This window comes from Panthera tigris, chromosome E2, assembly GCF_018350195.1.
Source record: "Panthera tigris isolate Pti1 chromosome E2, P.tigris_Pti1_mat1.1, whole genome shotgun sequence".
Classification (NCBI taxonomy): domain Eukaryota; kingdom Metazoa; phylum Chordata; class Mammalia; order Carnivora; family Felidae; genus Panthera; species Panthera tigris.
This window is the reverse complement of record NC_056674.1, coordinates 42,503,440-42,522,980: the sequence shown is the minus strand read 5'-3', so window position 1 is coordinate 42,522,980 and position 19,541 is coordinate 42,503,440. Positions and strand designations below refer to the sequence as shown.

General features: G+C 57.9%; 4 protein-coding genes across 10 annotated transcripts; 1 reads left to right on the top strand and 3 right to left on the bottom strand.

Annotated features, from left to right (window-relative positions):
* Nucleotides 1-141: 141 nt before the first annotated feature.
* On the bottom strand, nt 142-3,494 carry NOL3 (nucleolar protein 3). Of its 4 annotated transcripts, XM_042968490.1 has the most exons (6): nt 3,303-3,494; nt 3,049-3,178; nt 2,311-2,396; nt 833-1,135; nt 392-700; nt 142-291 (listed from the first exon to the last, which is right to left on the bottom strand). In XM_042968490.1, the coding sequence occupies exons 3-6, from the start codon at nt 2,351-2,353 to the stop codon at nt 284-286; spliced, it is 663 nt and encodes a 220-aa protein (XP_042824424.1). In that variant the 5' UTR covers nt 2,354-2,396; nt 3,049-3,178; nt 3,303-3,494; the 3' UTR covers nt 142-283. The 4 variants fall into 4 exon arrangements, with proteins under 4 accessions (XP_042824424.1, XP_042824426.1, XP_042824425.1 ...); XM_042968492.1 differs by lacking the exon at nt 2,311-2,396; XM_042968491.1 differs by lacking the exons at nt 2,311-2,396; nt 3,049-3,178 and having other exon boundaries at nt 3,303-3,493.
* A 578-nt stretch (nt 3,495-4,072) lies between these two features.
* Nucleotides 4,073-8,896, bottom strand: HSF4 (heat shock transcription factor 4). 2 transcript variants are annotated; one of them, XM_042968477.1, is made up of 13 exons: nt 8,774-8,896; nt 7,979-8,087; nt 7,762-7,889; nt 7,538-7,662; nt 7,189-7,264; nt 6,982-7,046; nt 6,353-6,455; nt 5,964-6,105; nt 5,615-5,738; nt 4,974-5,079; nt 4,820-4,885; nt 4,627-4,696; nt 4,073-4,349 (listed from the first exon to the last, which is right to left on the bottom strand). In XM_042968477.1, exons 1-13 carry the CDS (start codon nt 8,894-8,896, stop codon nt 4,198-4,200), a joined length of 1,389 nt encoding a protein of 462 aa, XP_042824411.1. In that variant the 3' UTR covers nt 4,073-4,197. The 2 variants fall into 2 exon arrangements, with proteins under 2 accessions (XP_042824411.1, XP_042824410.1); XM_042968476.1 differs by having other exon boundaries at nt 5,615-5,842; nt 5,964-6,091.
* An 876-nt stretch (nt 8,897-9,772) lies between these two features.
* FBXL8 (F-box and leucine rich repeat protein 8) lies at nt 9,773-18,118 on the bottom strand. 3 transcript variants are annotated; one of them, XM_042968488.1, is made up of 3 exons: nt 18,040-18,118; nt 11,342-11,537; nt 9,773-10,745 (listed from the first exon to the last, which is right to left on the bottom strand). In XM_042968488.1, exons 2-3 carry the CDS (start codon nt 11,491-11,493, stop codon nt 9,773-9,775), a joined length of 1,125 nt encoding a protein of 374 aa, XP_042824422.1. In that variant the 5' UTR covers nt 11,494-11,537; nt 18,040-18,118. The 3 variants fall into 3 exon arrangements, with proteins under 3 accessions (XP_042824422.1, XP_042824421.1, XP_007090331.1); XM_042968487.1 differs by lacking the exon at nt 18,040-18,118 and adding an exon at nt 16,917-17,465; XM_007090269.3 differs by lacking the exon at nt 18,040-18,118 and adding an exon at nt 13,152-13,234.
* TRADD (TNFRSF1A associated via death domain) lies at nt 13,282-18,914 on the top strand. The gene is made up of 5 exons (XM_042968493.1): nt 13,282-13,370; nt 16,366-16,524; nt 17,380-17,657; nt 17,761-17,959; nt 18,107-18,914. Exons 2-5 carry the CDS (start codon nt 16,374-16,376, stop codon nt 18,415-18,417), a joined length of 939 nt encoding a protein of 312 aa, XP_042824427.1. The 5' UTR covers nt 13,282-13,370; nt 16,366-16,373; the 3' UTR covers nt 18,418-18,914.
* Nucleotides 18,915-19,541: the final 627 nt, after the last annotated feature.

Here is a 19,541-nt window from a genome sequence, read left to right as displayed (position 1 = left end):
GGAGTGTGGCTTGGGCTATTGAGGATGAAAAGGGGCTAAGGACAAGGCAGTGGGGCACAGGGCTTCCCAGGTTGCTAAGACTCAGGGGTATGGATCTTCACCCTAGTTCCTGGGCAAAAAGTCAGAGTCACAGAGAGGGCCCAAGGTGACCCACCGGCGTTTATTCACTTCCAGTGGTACTGGGTCCGGTGGAGACTTGGTGGCATCCTCCCCAATGCCAGAGCAGAATCCCAGGTCCTGTCTGCTTTGGGCAGAGAGCAGCAGCCTATCAGCACTCTGACATTCAGGAATCTAGAAATGATGGGGGGAAAAAAGTAGTTGCGTGGGCGGGGGGGGGGGGGGGGGGGGTACCCTCCCGCCAATCCGACACCAGGTTTGGGTAGCCTCACACCTTCAGACTCGTCACCCGCCTCAAAGTCGGGCTCTGGCTCTGGCTCTGGCTCTGACACTAGTTCAGGTGCTGGCTCTGGTTCCGGATCCATTTGGGGTTCCAACTCTGGCTCAGCCCCTTCAGAGACTTCAGCTTCCACTTCCGGATCGAGTTCCTCGAGGGTTCCGGATACTGCCTCCGAGCCCCCTGAAACCCCAGCCTCGTCGCAGTCTGAAGCTCTGGGCGGTTCGGGACAAGCGGTCCTCAAGTCAGGTGCCTCAGGCGTCCAGTGGCCAGGGCATGGAGGGTCGTAGCTGCGTTCCCGGTAGCCTGGATTGGAGTATCTCATTTTAAGGCCTCAGCGGTATCCTTGACACACGGCCATCTACAACTCAGCTCCACACTCTACCCTTCCCGCCAAGCCCCGTGCTCTGGCCCAGGCCCCGCCCCTCTCGCGCTCACCAGTGCCCACGTGCTGCCAGTCCCAGGCCGGGTCTGGCGCGCGCGTAGTACGCTGGGCGCAGTGCAGCAGCTCCTGGCAGGCGGCCTCGCCCTTGCTTTGTACCAGCAGCAGCAGGCGACGCACCCTGCGCTCGGCATCAGGCAGCGCGTCCAACGCCTCATACTCAGGCCCGGTGAGCACGCCGCGCGCCAGCAGTGCATCCAGCAGCAGCCCGGAGTCGTCCTGCAGCGTCTCCACTAGGCGTTTCCGCTCGCGATCGATCGTCTCTGAGGGCCGCTCCTGCGCATTGCCCATGGTGGGGGCTGCATGGGGGAGGGGAGAGAGGTAATAGGGCAAGGACTCCCCCGCCCTTGACCTCTCTCCCAGGGTCTCCGTGAACACTCGTGGCTGGGATTTAAGTTCACCTTGACCCGGGCAGCCGGACAGCTCCTCAGCACAGGACTTGTACCTCCTGCCTTTCAGGCTGCTTCTGTCCCGTCTCCTCCTCAGGCTTCTCCTTGGGTTCCTAAACGTCAGCTGTGGCTCCCCTCTCCTCTATGCTATCACTGGGCCCTTATTTACTCTCGACCACTCTCCCCAGTCAGGACGTCCCTCCTGTGTCCCCGCTGCCTGCAGATCCTGCATTTGATTCAGACCGTTTATCCAAACTAAATTCTTTTTCCCAGCCTGCTTCCCCACCTTAACAAGCAGAAAGACCTACAATTGACCTGGATACTCAACACCCAGTTTGCAGTCAGGTCCTTTTCAGTCTATCTGCTATTTCTCTGTCATCCTAACCTCTTACTTAGTCTAGCCTTTCATGTACAGCTTAGACTCTGTTGAGTGCTGAATCCCCTCTGCACCCAGAGCACAAGTGCTGAGAGCCTTCCCTCACCAACTGAAGGAAGTCTAGGCTCCTATCCTGATCCTGAGGCCCATCTTTCTGGGGGAGGCTCCACCCCTCCAGTCCCTCACCAATACCACCACTATGTTGTAACCCTGACATTGGTCTGATGGTGCTTCCTGGCTCCCTAATACCTGAGCAGGGATGCCTGAATCCTCTTGAGACCTAGCTCTGACCAAGACCTCCTGACATTACCTGAGACCCAACGTCTCCCTGATTCCCTGGGAATCTTCCCTGGGAATGCTTCATCTTTAGGTACCACAGACCCAACTCATAAAAGCCACCAACAAATGCTTGCTGAACTTTTCTGTTTTCCTCCATGGATCCTCCCATTTTGAGAGACTGTCTCTCGCAAGCAGCAGGTCTTAGGCAGAAATTAATCTGCTGTGTCCATTTATTAACAACCAAGGATAAAGGTCCATCACTTTTGGAGTGGCCTGACCCAGGCAGCAAAGCCCCTGGCATTAAGGGACAAAATAGGTCAGGCCCTGAACCACTCCCTCCTTCAGCCCACCTACACCAGCCTTGGCTTTGTTCACACAGCACCCTCCCGGGTCTCATCCTCCTTTTGGGGTCACTCTGCTACCTCCCTACCTGGCTCCAGGTCTGGGTGAGCGCCTTTGGTCCTAGCCCCCATCCTGGGATCTGATTTGCTCTAACTTGAACTACAACAAGATCTCCTGCGAAGCAGAACATCAGTCTTAATGGCCTGTCTGTTTCCCCCCACTGCCCATCAGAGAGAATCAAGATTATCTGGCCTGGCTGCTCTAGGCCACCTCCTAACCTGGACAGCTGGGGTTTCTCCCACTTCCCTCCACCACACAGTGCTGGGAGAACCCTGTAAGCCCCTGGCACATCTGAACCAGATGCAGATGCTGTTCCCTAAGCCTGGAATACCCTTTCCTTACCTCCATGCTGTGGACCCATCCTCCGTGACTCAAATGTCCCCTTTTCCACCCCAGTGCCAGAATGTCCCAAAAGCAGACTGGTTCCTTCTCTTGTGGAACCAGTGAACAGCATACACCGTCACAACTGCGTGGACATCACTGCACTGTGCACACGGACCCTCTGCCCTCTTTGGCAGAGACCTCCAAAGACTGTGCCCCCAGTCACAGGTGCAGGACCTACTCTGTACAAGTGCAGAGAATTGGGGGGGGGGGGGAACAGGTTGAACTGGCCCCTCCTTTTCCCTCATTGCTCCCCAACTTATTTTCATGTTAACCTCCTCCCCACATTATGCCAAGTCCTGTACTTTGTGCACCTCAGTCTGAGGTGCAGAGACCCTAGCTGGTCTGGGTCTCCCCCTGCGACCCAATGCTCAGAAGTGAATACCAAAGTTTTGTCGTGGCTAGTCCTTCAAGGGTCACAGACCAAATTCTTCCCGGAGCTTCAGGAGGTCACAGGTGCCACGCATCCAGAGGGGTCTGGGTCTCCTTCCCACCTCGCTGCGCAGGCTCTTACGCTAGGGAGCAAGGGTTGTGGGAAACTGCGGGAGCTTTTGCGAAAGTGAGATCACAAGGCTCCCCTTACCTCCCCTCCACCCAGTCCCAGAGCTAGAGTCCGGCGGAGGGGCGGGGCTCACAGACCTCCTTCGAGCGCGGCTGGTGATGAGGGGGCGCAGATTCTGCCCAATCAGTTTCTCTTCCCTCCTCCAGCCAGGTGGCGTCGGGGGGGGGGGTGGTCCCGGTTCTGTGCGTTCCGGGCGGCCCCACTCAAGAGTCGAGCCTCCGCGGGGCAGTAGATGACAAGGCAGAAAGGGCTGGGCAGGGAGGGGGTGGGAGCAGCAGCTGCTGAGGGGGCGGGGCGGCCAGGGCTGCCGGGAACTGGGAAGGGGTGGAGAAGAGGGGGGCGTTCTTCTTAGGACACCGGGAAGCAGGCCGCAGAGGCCGAGCACCGCCTGGGCTCACACTCGTAGTCCGTTTTCCCTCTCCACCCAGGGTGCATCGGCTGAGTCAGCGAGCGGGTGGTTCGGCCTGCAGCCCCAAATATCCAGCGCCCAGCCTCTTGGCCTGGCAATTACCAGATGCTTTACATCCATCTTCTTGAATTCTCTCTGCTTGTCGCAGATAAGGCTCAGAGAAGGGGACCAGCTTACCCACGATCACAGAGCAGATGCATTAGAAGGCTGGATGTGACCCCAAAAGCCCCTGAGTTCTGGAGGTTGCAGTGGCCACATGCTAGCCCTGGATGAGGCCAGAGGATGGGAGCTAAGCAGGGAGTGGAGCTAACCTCCACTCTCCAGGGGTTCCACTATTAAAGCCTTAGGAGCTGGAAATTTCTGTAAATGCAAAGTCCCCCCCCCCACCCCCACCGTGAGTTCTATGCTCCCTGGTCGGTAGAGAAAAGAGACCAGAAACACAGAAAAAAAAATGCAGTTTATGTGCAGGGTTCAGTAATGGAGAAGTAACAGGGTCTTCAATCAGCCTCTTCTAGGGGGGCACGAGGAAGCTGAGAAGGGCTGACTTCAGAGCAGAGCGGGTTTCAGGGGGAGGGATTGGCCCCTGGGCCCAGGTAGGAGGCTCGGCTCTCAGGGGCGCTGTAAATCGTTAAAGCTCCAGGAAGGCCGAGAGCTGGGCTTCCCAAAGCCGCTTGGACATCCAGCAGGAGTGGTGCCCCAAGTGTGGAGTCCTTCCCTAGGAGAATTGGACTGTGCTCAGCAGGGAGAAACAGCTCTTCCTTCTATCTTTGAGGAAGGGGAGCCTTGCCTGCCCTACCTCTGGTCAGTTAGGATGAAACATCCATTCTTAACCTCCCTGCTTTCACCCAACAGCAAGAGGGTGGGTGGCTCTCAGAGGGCTGCCAGAACTCTGGGGATTTCCCTCCAAAACACAAACTGCCCAGCCTACCCAATCCTGGTAGCTCAGACCAGTTAGGGCCTCCCCCCTAGTCCTGAGTCACCACAACTGTTACCTGGCCCTGGAGAATTTAACCCCTTGACTGCCAGCTCATTCTCACTCCTCTCTGGAACCAATGGCTGCATCTGCATAGGAAAACCCCAGGAAGCAGCTGGCCAACCAAGAGAACTGAGAAGGGGAGCTCTCGGGCACTGGCTAAGGGCTTGGCTCAGCAACCCTAACCCCTGCCCTCCCCACCTTCACCTTACCAGGGACAGCTCCATGTCCAAGTCCATCAGGGTCCACTCTCGCCCTTGGTGGCTGGGGCCTAGCACCTGGGGGAAGCTCTGGGTCAGTGGTGCCTTCCCGACTACACAAACCCCACCAAGCCCCATGCCCCTGCCCTGCTGAAGGTGTACTCACATCCAGGGGCCCCGCAGGCTCCACACTTTCAGGGGGGGCCCGAAGCAGCATGGGAGGCAGAAGATTCTCTGGGCTCCGCATCCCCCTGTCCAGGCCCAGAGTTCCCCTGTGCACAGAGAACTGCTGTCGGCCTGCAGTGTTCACCCCCATTAGATTCCCAAGGATTCTGGATACATCAGGATCAAAATCTGACATCTACAAAATGGTAGGAGAGGACTCCCCACCTAGAGTATACTTAAAGAGTGCCTCTGCCTCCTACCTTTGACCTGAGGTTTGGGTTATGGAGGTAGGGTCTTGGGATATATACCCTCTCTTTGCAGTTGTCAACATCAATGGTTCTTAAGCTATTGTGTACTTTACAATGTTTCCATTCACCCCAATGAATTCCTTCACAATAAGTGTTCCTGGGTTCCTGAACCCTACCATAGATATGCTGATTGACCTGATGGGAATTTCTATTTTTCAGGGAACTGTGATGCAGGTACTCTTTAGAGCAACTCTGGGAAATTAGTTCAGATCATAGTGCCAGACCTCCCCCTCAGCCACCAAGGAGCAGACAGGGCTGGGAAGTTAGTTAGTGGTGGTCTGTCTGGAAAAGTAGCCCACAGGGCTCACAGTCAAGAATGGACTCTTTTGCTCACCTGTCAGGTACCTCCCTGAGACCTCTTGGTTCAGGCTGTTGGGCATTCCTGGGCCCGTCAGGGCTGAAGCTCCCTTTCCCTTCCAGGATGGCCTGCACCACAGCCACAGGCAGCGGTGGGGGTGCTGTCACGCAGAAGTCACACTCGTTTGGGGCCAGAGCCAGCCCGGCCTCGCCTTCCCCCCCTGGACTGGCCGGCTCTTCTTTGAGCAGTGCCAGGCCCTTCTCCCTGCACCAGAGAAAAGCTTCAACCAGACCCTTGCACTGACTTCCCTCCATTCCCCCATAGCCATCTGGGCTGCCGGGTCATCCCCCACAGGCTCCCCAGTGGGCAGCCCTGTCTGTCTTACCTCCTGCCACCACTGGAAGGAGAAAGCCTGGTCCCATCAGGGGATGGAGAGTCTTCATGGATGTCAGAAATGATAGGGCCCCTGGCCCTGTGAGAGCTGGTGAGGCCCAAGGTGGTCTCTGGGAGGGGCTGTAAGAAGACAGCTAGGCCCAGTCCTTCAAGTCACAGGAAGAGTCAGAACCCAACCAGTACCCACATGGACCAGGTCTACGGAGTAAGGTTTGAGGGGGTAGGCTCAGTCCATGCTGGGGAACCTGGGTCTTGGGCCATGGAGAGGAGAAGCTGGACTCCACCTTCTCTTCCTTTTTGGGAATGGAGGAAAAGAATAGGCTCTCCATAATCCCAGCTATGCCCTAGGGAAGGGAGGAGGAGCAAAAACCTACCACTTACCGACTGGATAAAGTAGGGATCCTGAAGGAGGGCACCAGGTAGGGGGCAGGCACTGAATTTGGCTGCTGTTGGGCATGAGCTCCCCTCATCCAGCATCAGGGACCTGTGCAGGGGGGCGGGGCAGGTTCATCCCCCATGCCTCTCAGCCTGCACCTCCCTCCCTCAGGCCCCAGCAGCCAAGTCAGCAGAGCTGAGGCCTGTTGCCAGGGCATCAGTCACATGCTGGAGGCCGAAGGGGCTCCACCCAGAGATGGGGGCCCTTTGGGGGTGGAGAGGGGAGGGAGGGAGCATGGTTTCAGCCCCAGACCCTCTGCTGTTGGGATGCTTTGGAGTGAGGGGGAAGGGATTGCTGGGGGTGGTGGAATTGGGGGAGAAGGTCCTGGAACATAGGGATCTGGGAATGGGGGTACTTGGTGGTAGAGTTGGGGAGAAAGGGGGAAAGCCCTGGAGGTGGGCCCTTGGGGACATTGCCATGGAGTGAAGAAAAAACGGTATTGCAGGGAAGAAGAATGAGGATTCCCAGTGAGGGGTCTACTGGAGGAGATGGAGTTCAGGCATGGGTCCTCTGACAGAGAGGCTCCTGGAAGTGAGTGTGGAAGGGGGGCGTCATCCCAGACTTTCTCACTCACAGCTTTCTCTTAGCTCCTGCGTTGCTGGGCCCTGTCTGAAGTGGCCCGAAGAGGCACTGGATCAGCTAAAGAGGAAGCAAAGGGTTAATTCATACTTCGGACCTTGCCCCAACCCAAGGCACTTCCAGGTGGATTCGCCGCCCCCGGCAGAGGAGGTGGGTGTGTTCAGGAGTGGAAGAGAGAAGTGGGGTAGGGGGAGAAGAACACCTTGCCAATGACCCGGTGCTGCTGACCATGGCTCTGCCGTAAAGTCACCACCTCCCTCCATAAGATCTCGTTCTGCCTGCGGGAAGGCGTGGAGGAGGGGTGCTGAGGCACCTGAGAGTCCGCCCAGTCACCCCCCCCCCACAGAATGGCAGGCCTGAACCCACGACCACTCAGACGATCGTCCATCCATAGAGAATGGAGTTCCACAATTCAGCCCATTTGTCTGGATGGAGGCACCAAGACACGAGAGAGGAAGGAGCTGTGCAGAAGAACAGCCTGGTAGCTAGTGTTCTCTCGTCCAGACTCCCCTTCCCCCCTTCCCCCCTCCTATGCCCCCTCCCCCCCGCACTGCCTGAGCTCCCGCAGCCGCGCCTCGGTGCTCTCCTGCACTCCCCGCAAAGCCTGCACCTCGCCCAGCAGCCGGCCCAAGTCCTCGGGGCGCCAGCGGCCGTCGTCGCTGCGCAGCGCAGGCACCTGTAGGTGGGAAGCACCATCGGATCAGAGTCATCTAGAACACGGCCAGCCGTCTCAACACCTCTATCGGGGGTGCTGGTTCCTGCATGCCGTACCCACCTTGCGCCGCACGCGTTCCAGTAGTTGCTCTCGGCCGCGTACGAAGCTCGGGTGCTGGAATTCGACGTGGTCGCGCTCTGGCCTCAGCAGGCCGCCCTGTTCGATGCTCACCACCTTCCGAAAACCGTCTAGGGAGTGGGGCGTGGGGGAGTGAACTGCCCCATCCCCGCGCACCAAGTCACTCACACCCAATTCCCGTCTTGCCCTAAGGACTCACACATGTTGAGTTGCCGCACAAAGCTCGCCATGTTGCTGTGTTTGAAGTATTGGGGCAGCACTTCCTTGGCGAAGCGGCTCTGGTCGCTTACGAGGAAACTGGTCCCGCTCTGCCAAGAACGCCTCCCGCCCACCCACCGTGCGGGCGGAGACGGGACGACACAGTGAGGCGTGCCCGCCCACGGCCAGGCCCGCGCTCTGGCGCGCGCGCGCGCGCACACACAAACACACACACACACACACACACACACACACACACACACACACTCTCACTCCGCTGGGGACCGGCCACTCCTGGAGACATGGGACGAGGCCAGAACTGCACCAGCTATGAGGCCTAGCCTGGGGCCACCACAGTGTATTCTTACCCTAGCCCAACCCAAAAATCTCTACTGGGTTCTCGGAAAGGAGGAGCAAAGGCCAGGGTTTTTGGGTTCCAGCGCTGGACGGGTCCCAGACCCAAGATGTTACTTTGAGCTAGAACCAGCCCCAGCCCTTCCTTCCCTCTTCTGGTCTCTGTTTTCCGATCTGTCTGCTGGGGTGGGGTGGGAACTAACTGACCTCAAAGATCCCTCAAGCTCTAGGTCTCCAGAAGGCTCCTACCTACCCTTTCCTCGGTCTGTAGGAAGTAGCCTCACCTCCATCTCGCACACCCCCTCCAAGGTAAACTACCCAGGACAGCTGAATCGGGGGACCCACAGCCCTATCCCAGGCGGGGGTTGGGTGGCCGTTGATGTTCACTGACGTGGAAGGATCCCGGGGACCACTGGGGAAATCAAGGGGCCCCAGCCCTCACCGGGCTCCAGCGGATCAGATGGTCGGTCCCCGGGTCACCCACCAGCGCCCACAGCTTGCCGAGGAAGGCAGGCACGGGGCTGGGGCCCGGCTCCGTGGGCAGCGCTGCTGGCGCTTCCTGCATGGCGCAGTCTCGGCCCGGCTAAGCGCTCGGGCCCGGGCGCCGCGGGCTTGTCAAAGCCGCGGAAAGTGCTGCGTTTGCCGCCCGCCCCTCCCTACTCCGCCTCCGGGCGCCGGGTCAGGCGGGGGCCACGTGCGAACCCACGGGGCGGGGCTCAGGCCGCGGCCGCAGCAACAGCGGACAGAAAGGGAAGGCTGGGATCCGATGTGAGTGGAGTGTGCGGTGGGGACGGAGACCTGGGTTCGAGTGTCACCCTTTGTTCTTAGGGAGAAATCGCCCGTGCGCGGCCTGGTGTGGGCTGAAAAAGTCTAGAAGGTGATGGCCATGGCCTGGATAGAGAGGGCAGATAGAAGTGAAGGGGTTGGGATGCGGAGAGGAGAAGCTGGCACCCTCCCGAAGAACTCTGAGACATGGTCTTTCCAAGGATGCGGAGTGCCCGGTCCCTGACCGCCGCAGCCGCAGCCGTAGCTTATCAGTACAAATGATCTCTCCTACGCCTACCTGGTGGGGTCCTCTGGCCTCTGCGGGTTCCCTGCTCTCCCTGTTAAGAGCCAGCGCCGCCTTTGCACAGGACGCAGTGTTGCTACAGGATTTTTTTTTATTTCACACTCTCCCCAGAGGCGCCGCCTGAGCCTGTGTCCTGTCTCCCCACCGCCCCGCTCCCCATGCCAGGGACGCGGAGCTAGCGTAGCTTCCATAGGACAGTGGGATTGAAGGAGGGTGATCCCACTACGGAAATACACCCAGTGGACTCAGGACGCAGGGGCTGGTCCCGAGGCAACAGAGTCCTGAAGGAGCGGGCTAGTAGTAGGTGCACGCCTAGGCAAATGCATCCAGCATCTCAGTGGCCACATATCTGCTGGGGAGGCGGCTACGCCATCACGCCACAAGAGTGGGCAGCCAGGGATGTGGCTCCCGGGTTAGTTTGAGCGTGTAGCTGCGCAGGCGCGGACAGTGCGCGCGGAAGGCGTGCAGCACGGAGGGTCGCACGACGCAGAAGCAGTGTACTTCGCGCAGGTCCGAGCAGCGCACAGCCAGCAACTCCAGCGCGGCGTCCAACTCCGCTGAGGCAGCGGCGCGCACCTCCAGCGCGCGCAAGGTTGAGGCATAGTGGCGCGCAGCAAAGCGCACAGGACCTACGGTGTCCCCAGAGAGACTGAGGCGCAGCGCAGCCACTGGCACGGCAGGCTGCAGGACCCGCGTCACGCTCTCGTCAGGCAGCGCTGGCTCCAGCTCCAGCTCCACGACCAGTCTTGGGTGGCGGCGGCGCACTGCGGCCCAGGCTTCCTCGGGCAAGGGGGGCGCGCGTGCGTCCTCGGGGCACGCGCACCGTAGGGCCAAGTGAGCGAAAGGCGCGCGGTCTGGAGCCGCTAACACCTGGAGGGCGGTGCCCGACAGGCTGGCCAGGTGCAGCCCAAGGGCGCGCAGACGCGGGCAGGCCTTCAGTAGCTCTAGCACGGAGTCTGGCCTCACGCTGCCCACCAGCGTACAGTTGTTTAGGAAAAGGCTTCGGAGCTCGGGACAGCCGCGTGACGCCTGCAGCACCAGTGCGTCGTCCAGTGTGAAAGGCAAGCGCCGAAGGTCGAGGTGACGCAGCGCGCAGGAGGCCCGACAGATGGCGTGCACGGCGTCCAGGATGTCGCGGCCTGCGTCGAAGAGGGGCTTTTCTCCGTGGCAATTCAGGAGCAGGCTTCGAAGCCCTGGGGTACGACCCGCCAGTGCCGTCAGCAACTCAGTGGCCGCCCTGCGGCTCGGCTCCCTCGACGGCTCAAATTCCAGCCGTAGATTGTGAACGTGGTCCAGGCAGGCGGACAGATATGGTAGCAGCGTACCTTCTCGCTCACAGTCGTAACTTGTGGTTAGAACGGTGAAGAAAAGGCATTGGCCTCGAGAGGCCAATGCCTGTCCCTCACCCTACTGTCCCCACCCTGCCCCCTACAATACACCTCCCAGTCCTGATCATTCCTGGTTGCCCCAAAGTAGACGCTGATTCTAGGGGGACCTCCCACCCTATCCCTTTAGAAGACTTAAGATGCGATACGCCTGTCACTAGTTGAAACTCTGGCAGTGAAAGCCAATGATATTTTAGAAACTGAGCTTTCTCCGAGGTCTCTACAGAGGCCTGGCATGGCTTCTGAACTGTCAGGTTCCCATTCTGACTCAGCTACTCCTTACCTGAGTGACCTGTAGAAAGTGATTAAATCTCTGCCTCAATTTCTTATCTGTGCAATGGACATAATAATACTACCTATCTACCACATAAGGTTTTCGTGGGGATTAAATAAATTAATATACATAAGGCACTTAGAACACCAGTTAGTACATAATAGGTGGCCAATAAATGTTAGTAACGATTGTGCTTTTTAATATCCCTAACCCCCAACTCCATGGAGAAAGGGAGAAGGCAGGAGGGCGGCGCGGAGGAGGGAGAGGGAGGGGCCCGCTCACCTGATGATCGTGTCGTGCCACACCGCGCTGCAGGTAGCAGCAGCAGCCCAGGCTCTGCAGACCCTGGAGGCAGTGGCACGGTCCCGCAGGGGCAGGTGGCGAAAGATAAGCGCCAGCACCTCCTCTGGCAGTTGCTCTCCAGGCTCTGTCATGACCGTGGGCGGGGTGGGAGCTCCGTGCTAACAGCGGTTCTTGCCTGGAGAGAAGGGCGTCTCTGGGCTCAAGAAAGCCAAAATGTTGAGGGGACCACCAGAACCTATGTGTAGAAATGCTTGTGGCCCAGGAATTGCTACATAATTTGCAGAACCCAGTGCAAAATGAAAATACAGGACTCTTTGCTGAAAATATTATTAATAATCTCAAGACAGTGACAGCAGAGCATTTGACCAAGGTGTTAAACTAAGCATGAGACCCTGTGCCTCTCACTGAACAGGCCTCAGAACCATGAGGTTGGCCCTGGATGCTTAAAGATTCTTTCTCACTTGTTGAACAAATCTGCATTTTATGCTATACCAGAAGAAATACAGCTACGACCTATGTGCGAAGTTGATAAAGCCGAACATGTAGATTTGGAAAATGCTATCGGGTCTTTCTCCTAGTTACTAAGGTTTACCCTGAGGAAGGTGGAGGGCTGCACTGTACATGACCTGGGACAAATCGTCCTTCCCTCCCTGCCCACCCCCTCCCCAGCTCAAAGAGCTCCTCTCGCCTCTAACTGCCTCCCCATACACACACTCCCCACCCGGACCACCCAGACTAGTCTCCCAGACATCTTCCAGAACTGCTTCCTTCCCTGAACTCTAAGTTCCAGGGAAGGACTGGGCCCAAGACTCGCCTCAAGGGCCCTTGAAATGAGGGCTTCTCAGATGGTAGGGGCCGTAGAATCACCCGCACACTTGTTCACAATACAGATCCCACTGCCCACATACTAAATCAGGCTCTCTGGAAAGAGTAGGACCCAGGAATCTGAATTTTAAGAAGTGCCAGTTGACTCCACCGGTCCCAATTGAGAAACCACGTCCTAGCCTTGCCAGTCACTAGAGAGTGACGATAGGGTTAATAGGGCGAAAGCATTGGAGAATACTTTTAATTGGCAGGGACCACCAGCCAATCAGGAAGCGGGGGCGCGGGTGGGGCACTGCTGAACCGGCTCTGAGGGAAGGCTCCTTCCTTTTCTCCCCCCCCCCCCCCCCCCCGGGGAAAAGTCCCGGGTGCTTCCTGAGAAAGGCCGGAGGGGCGGAGAAAAGCTTCGGGCTTTGAGACCTGAGGGGCCCTGGGTTCAAGTTTCAATCCTGATCCCGGAGCAGTACAGGCTCAGGTTGGGCGATTTAGGTTCAGCAGGAATTTCGCAGACCCATCCTAGAGCGCGGCCTTTGTTGGAAAGTGTGCATCCTCTTCGAAGTTGACAATTTATTTTAGAGTGCTTGAAGGTTTTCCTACACGTTTCACACCACTTGCTAGTTTTCTGTTATCCCATATTCTCCAGGTTAACTGTCCCTGCTGCAATTTGCGCCTCGTTATCCTTAGGGCTTCAGATACCCTCGGCCAGGCTTGAACTTGGACCCACCGGCACCCCGTTCTGAGTGTCAAGGAGTAGGAGAGGTCAGAGATCATCGAGCTCAAGCCTCCAGGCGGCACTAGAAAATTATGGTGCCCAGGGGGTGCCTCTTTGTTGATCTGTTTCCTGCCTGAGAAAGCGAGGCAGCGCTCTCCCTTGGGGTCCCCTGGGCGCGTAAATGCCGCAAGTGCCCAAAGTCTCTTGCTGTGGGCAGTTCTTCCCGCCGTCTAACCCTGGGCGCCAGTGTCTTACCTGCTCAACGGACCAAGGGGGCTTTGCCCAGAGGCTGTGGACTGGCGCCTGAGGACAGTGGGAGGGAAGGAGTCACAGGGAGCACGGGGGGCGGGACGCCCGGGCTGACGGGGCTGCTCCGGCTGGGGCGCCGCCCCTGCGCTCCGCGCACACCCGGAAGCAGCCTAGTCCAGTGGAGCAGGGCGGGCGTGGGAATCCGGGCTGGGCCCAGGCCGCCAGGTTAGTGCAGAGGATGGGTGGGCTTTCCCGGGTGCCGGCAGGAACAGAGGCGGATCCCGGCTCAGGAGCGTGGGTGCAGCGGGGTTGTCACCCGCTGCTGCCCGGGCCAGCTGGTGGCGGTGGCCTATTGGGGTGTTTCCTTGGCAGGCGAAAGAGAGCGTACGGACGTTGGCACTAGCGTTCCTCATCCCAGCTAGGGTCTTTCGGTGGCGGCGGGGGGGCGGGTGGTCAAGTTCCTACTGGTGGGAAGGCGGGGCGGGGCTCGTTCTGACTTTGTCTGTGAGCAGAGACCTGTTCCCGCCCTAGCCAATTGCACTTGCGAAACCGCAGCACGAGGGTGGGCGCAACTGGAGGCTGGGCAGAGGGGCAGCTGAGTAGGGGGACGCGCCAGGATGGATGCAGTTCTTGAGAGGCTCTGGCCGCGGGCCTTTGCTGTCCACCCAACCGGAGGTGGAGCTGCCCCAGGACAGTTAGGCTATATTAATGGAACCCTGTGCCTGGTTGGCCTCTGGTAGTAGGGGCCTATTTTCTTTAGTTGGTACCCGCGTGTCCCTCTCAGTCTCAGCTCAGTGAAGAGTCTTCTTGACCCAACCCGGCCCCGCCCTCAGAGAGGCGGACTGCGGGTGGATGACGCGCGCGGGGCTTCCCGAGGAGGGGCTTCTGTAGAACGACACGCAGGAAGAGGTTCCTCAGTGGATAACTCGAGCCAAGGGTCCCCGTCCTCGTCTCAATCCTATTATCTGACCCTCCAGACCTCCAGCCCAACCTGTTTGAATTCTCCCATTTGTCCACTAGTGAGTGTGATAGAACATCCCCCCCCCCCCCACACCCGCTTCCTTCAGGTTTCCAGGGCCCGCCCGCCCTGACAGTCCTGATGGGCAGACTCTGGCCCGGTCCCAGCCCCCCACCACTGCAACTTCCACATTCATGAGGTCAGCACCCTCAAGTCAGGGGGCTAAGAAGACATGGAAGAAGAAACGTTTCAGGGCAGGTTCCCTGCCCTCTGGGCCACTCCCCCTGGGCTCCTCACTTTTTTGTCACTTGTCTTGTACTGCTCTTGGTCCCACTTATCACCTATAGAGTCTTACCCCGTTGTTTTTTTTTTTTTTTTTTTTTTGCTTCCAATTTATGTTGCTTTTTAATACAAAGCAAATATGTCTATTTTACATAAATTAGAATGTTGCTAAATACAATGAAAATACCCGCCCCCCCAATCTCCTTCTCACCCCCTGCAGAGGTAAATACTGCTAGCTAGCTTCCTGTTAATTTCCAGACTATTGCTTTGGATAAATACACAAGTATTAATATGTTTTCTACCAAAAGGTTATGGGGAAGGGAGGCTCAAAAGGCATGTCCCCTGTGCTCATACTGAGGGTGGGACAGACCATCATCAGGTCTGGGTGATGTTGGAGGGTCCCTGCCTGGCTAGTTACTGTCCCAGCTGTGGCTCTCGGGTTACGATCTGGGGGCAGATCTGAAATGCAACCTCTGTTTTGAGGTCAGGATTCCTACTCCCTAACCAACAAAGTCCAAGGGACCCTCTGGCACACCCCCCCACCCCCTCCACACACACACACACTGCTGAGGCTCCCTGTTCCTCATGTAAATGGATGCCAGCTGGGGCCATCCCATCTGTTCTGCCTACAGCAAAGACATCCTGGGTGCTTACAGCTGGGGCTCAGCACCCCCTCCTAGCCCACTGTATATAAATACAGATGATCAGAGATAAAGAAGTGTGACTGGTGAGGCAGGAGGTGGGGTCTTGAGCCAATGTTTCTAGGAAAAGCGTAAGATGTTGTCCCAGGGAAGGTGGGGAGGAAGAATCATGCTGCACCATGCTGCCTCATGGGAATTCTCCCCCCCCCCCCCCCCCGGTCTAGGGCTAGGGTTTGGTCAGAAGATAGATGGAGGAGATACTAGCACCAAGGGGCCCTGGCTCTGTCTGGACAAGGAGGGAATCTGTAATAGAACAATTTGAGTTGTGTAAGACAAGAGCCCAGCTCCAAGGACTTTAAAACAAAAAAGGAATGATTTAGGTCACATAACTGAGAAGTTCAGGGTGCAGCTAGAGCCAGGGGCATAGTATGGTTAGGCATGCATCTCTTCATCCCTTGGCTCTGTCTCCTTCTGTGTCAGTTTTATTCTCAGCCAGGCTCTTTCCAGGCAGTGGCAAAGGAGTCCTTATCCTTCCTTCCAGCTCAGCCCCGTGGGAAGGGAAACTAATGTCTCTTTCTTATTGGTACAGCCAAGGTTGCAGGTTGATTATGATTCACCTGAATCCTATACCCAACTCTGAACTAATTATTTCAGGAAGAGGAGTGGAATATGAAGATTGGCCAGGCCTATTTCTCTCGCTCACACCTGGAGCTAGGGAGTGGGGTTAGCGCCCCCAACAGGCACATGGGTAGAAGAGGGAAGGCCCCAAAGTTCAGCCAGGATTGGGAAAGGGAATCTGGGCACAGGTCAACACTAACAGGTATCCTTGGAAGTGAAGCCAGGAGGTATGGTAGGAATGCAGGTGAGAAAACCTACTGGGGGGGGGGGGCTCTGGTCCCAAAGGGGTACTCGGGGCTCAAGTTTAAGCTGAAGGCATACCAGGACATGGGTTCGGTTGGCTGTGGGGCATGGACACTGCCCAGGATAAGGATGTCTCCTATCAGCTTTCATAAGGGAGACATCCTGGCCTGAGGGAGGGGTGGGGGATGGGGAGCAGAACTTCTCTGCCTCCACTGCAGTATAGTATCTCTCTTTTTCTGCCACTGTGACCCTGGGCTTTCTCTGAGAAGATAGTGGATGGACAGTACTCACTCCAAGTCTGGGCTGAGCTGAGCTGGGCTGGGCTGTGCAGAGACAGAAGCACAAGGGGCTGCCTGTGGGATGATAAATTTCCCCTCACAAGTGTGCCAGCTGGGTGGGGACAGCTGGGCCATGCAGGACTGGACACTTGTCTCCAGGGCTGGGTTGGGGTGATCTGGATGCCTGTCTATGTCTCCAGGAGGCAAGATGGCGAGTGGGCCAAATGGGCTCGAGGAGTGGGTGGGCAGCGCATACCTGTTTGTGGAGTCCTCGCTGGATAAAGTGGTCCTGTCCGATGCCTACGCTCACCCCCAGCAGAAGGTGGCGGTGTACAGGGCTCTGCGGACTGCACTGGCAGGTGCGTGGGTGGGGGGGTACTTGAAGAGGGAGGGGAACTTGGGCCTTTGTGGGCGGGGCCAGGGGCTGAGGCCCCACCTCGTGAACTCTGTGGGCCCCTTGCTTAACCACCGTGTTAAGGAAAAGATATGATGGGGTGGGGAGGAGGGGAGAGGGGTGCTTGGTTTCATAAGTCTGTCTTCTCTGTTTATGCATGTGTGCCCTTGGGTGTAGACATGTGTCCCCGTCTCTGTGTATGATCTACCTATATGTGCACTAACGCCCCCCCACCTGCTTGATGCCCTCTACTCACCAGACCAGCCAGCTCTCTGCTTTCTACTAATCGCCCATCTCTCTCTTCTTTTCCTCTCTCACTGCAGCACTCCTTGCCCAAGACCCCTCCCTAGTACCTACCTTTCGGGGGAGCCCCCCTTTCCCTTCTCGGGGCAGAGGCCACAGGAAGCTGAAGCCGTTTGGGGGATCCGCTTCCTTCCCGGGCAGTGGGAGCCACAGTTGGTGGAGCCTGAAGACCTGAGACCTCTCCCTCCACTGTCCTGACGGGTGCCCACCCAGAAGGCTTGGCTGCCCTGGGCATACGCCCCTCTCTGTGCTGCAAAGCCTCTCCCTATGTCCCTTTTGCCCACCCTCATTTGAGGCTTCAACGATGGGGCTGGGGTGGCACCCATTCCGTCTTACGGTGCTCCCTGTGATAGGTTCTGGCTTTCATTTTGGGTTGTTGCTGTGTGCATGCCAGTTTTGTTTCCCAGCTGGGAGCTAGGAACAGGGAGGGAGTCTGCGCGGGCTTCACCCCACTACGGTCGCTTGGAGAACGGCCCCGCATGGGGACCGCCTGTCGCCTGACTGTCCGCCTCCGCAGAGAGTGTTGGGAGTCCGGAGGTGCTGCAGATGCTCAAGATCCACCGCAGTGAACCGCAGCTGATTGTGCAGGTGCGTTTCTGCGGACGCCAGCCCTGCAGCCGCTTCCTGCGAGCTTACCGCGAGGGGGCGCTGCGCGCTGCGCTGCAAGGGTGCTTGGCAGCAGCACTCGCCCAGCATTCGGTGCCGTTGGAACTGGAGCTGCGCGCTGGCGTGGAGCGACTGGATACCTTGCTGACGGATGAAGAGCGCTGTTTGAGTTGCATCTTCGCCCAGAAGGTGCGGCTGGGCCAGGGCCAGGGCCAGGGCCAGGGCCAGGTTGGGGTGGGGCGGGGATCCGCAGCTAACACACCTACCGACGACCCCCCACTGCCCTCCCTAGCCTGACCGGCTCCGGGACGACGAGCTCTCTGAGTTAGAGGATGCGCTCCGGAATCTGACATGCGGCTCGGGGGGCCAGGGTAGCGACGTGGAGGTCGCTCCGGTGCCCTCACAGTCCCTGGATGCCTCTCTCTCAGACGAGAAGCCGCCGCCGCCGCCGCCATCTGGCCAGACTTTTCTGTTCCAGGGTCAGCCCATAGGTGAGGCGGGCTCAGAGGCGCAGGCAGGGTCACTGGGAAGATGGAGTTTGGGGAGGAGCAAGGTCTGGGCCGGGTAGTACCTGGGTGGGAATGGAGGGTACCGCTCCTGGCTTCCCGAGCTCATTCTGCTTCCCGCTCCCCCCGCAGTGAACCGGCCGCTGAGCCTGCAGGACCAACAGACGTTCGCGCGCTCAGTAGGCCTCAAGTGGCGCAAAGTGGGGCGCTCCTTGCAGCGAGGCTGTCGTGCGCTGCGGGACCCGGCGCTCGACTCACTGGCCTATGAGTACGAGCGCGACGGGCTGTATGAGCAGGCCTTCCAGCTGCTGCGGCGCTTCGTGCAGGCCGAGGGTCGCCGCGCCACGCTGCAGCGCCTGGTAGAGGCACTAGAGGAGAACGAGCTCACCAGCCTGGCAGAGGACTTGCTGGGCCTGGCGAATCCCGATGGCGGCCTGGCCTAGGCTGGGTACCAGAGAAAGGGACGATCGGCCAGTTGTCCAGCCCAGGTTTGGAGCACTTGGATGACCCTAGAGTCCCTTCTGCTGCTACTGCTGAGCTCTGTCCATCCATGGGACTCTGAGACCACACTTATAACCCCACTTAGCCGAACTGTTGGAGCTGCTGGGCAGTGTTGATTGCCTTCTTCAAGAGTTGGGCAAGCACCCACCATGCCTACTGGGGTGCCACTGGGGATTTGGCTCCAGATACTATGACAGAGACAGAGTGCATGGGTGACCTGCTGCAGCAGTCTGCCCACCCCAAATGAAGGGCTTCTGGCCAGCCCTTACCTCTTCACTCACTGAACAGGTAACTGCTCATTAAGCACTTGCTGTGTCCTAGTTATCATCCTGGTGCTGTAAATACTGTGGTGAACAAGATACATGAAACTGCCTGCCCCCAGTTCATACTCAGTGTCGGACTGCAGATATTAAGCAACTGTAATAAAAGATCACCTGTTTTTTTGATGTGAAAAATAGGGGTTAGGCTTCTGGGGAGAGATAGGAGTGTGAATAGGGGAGACGGTGGGGGTTTGAGAGAATGGCAACACTCTGGGCATAGCCAGCCTCAGGTGAGGTCTTGGGGAATGTTAGAAGAACAGGAAGTTTGGAATGGCTGCATCTAGGGGTGGGTGGGTTTGTAGAGAGACCAGACCAGTTGGTGAGTATGGGAGGCAGATAGCTTGGGGACTGGTGAGCCATTTTATAGAGTTTGGATTTTATACTGAGGCCAGTGAGAAGCATTTAGAGGGTTTGGGGAGTTAAGGTTGGGAGGCTGGTGAGGAGGGAGATGGGGAGGGAGGAGGATGGAGAGAGGGGAGGGGAGGAGAGAGAGGGTCTAGGCTAGGGCAGTGGCAGCAGAGATGGAGGGAAGGGATGAACACTAGGAGCAGTTTAGGATGAAAGATAGCAGGCCTAATGACACTGGATGAGGAGTGAGAGTGAAGGAGGACCTCAGGGTTTCAGCTTTTGTCAGCTGGATGGAGGGTGGGGTTGCCTGCTGAGATGGGGGCCCTCAATCTCCAGAACAACTCTCTGTCCACCTGGGTCCCGGATCAAACCCTTTGCTCACGGCATGCTTCAGGAAT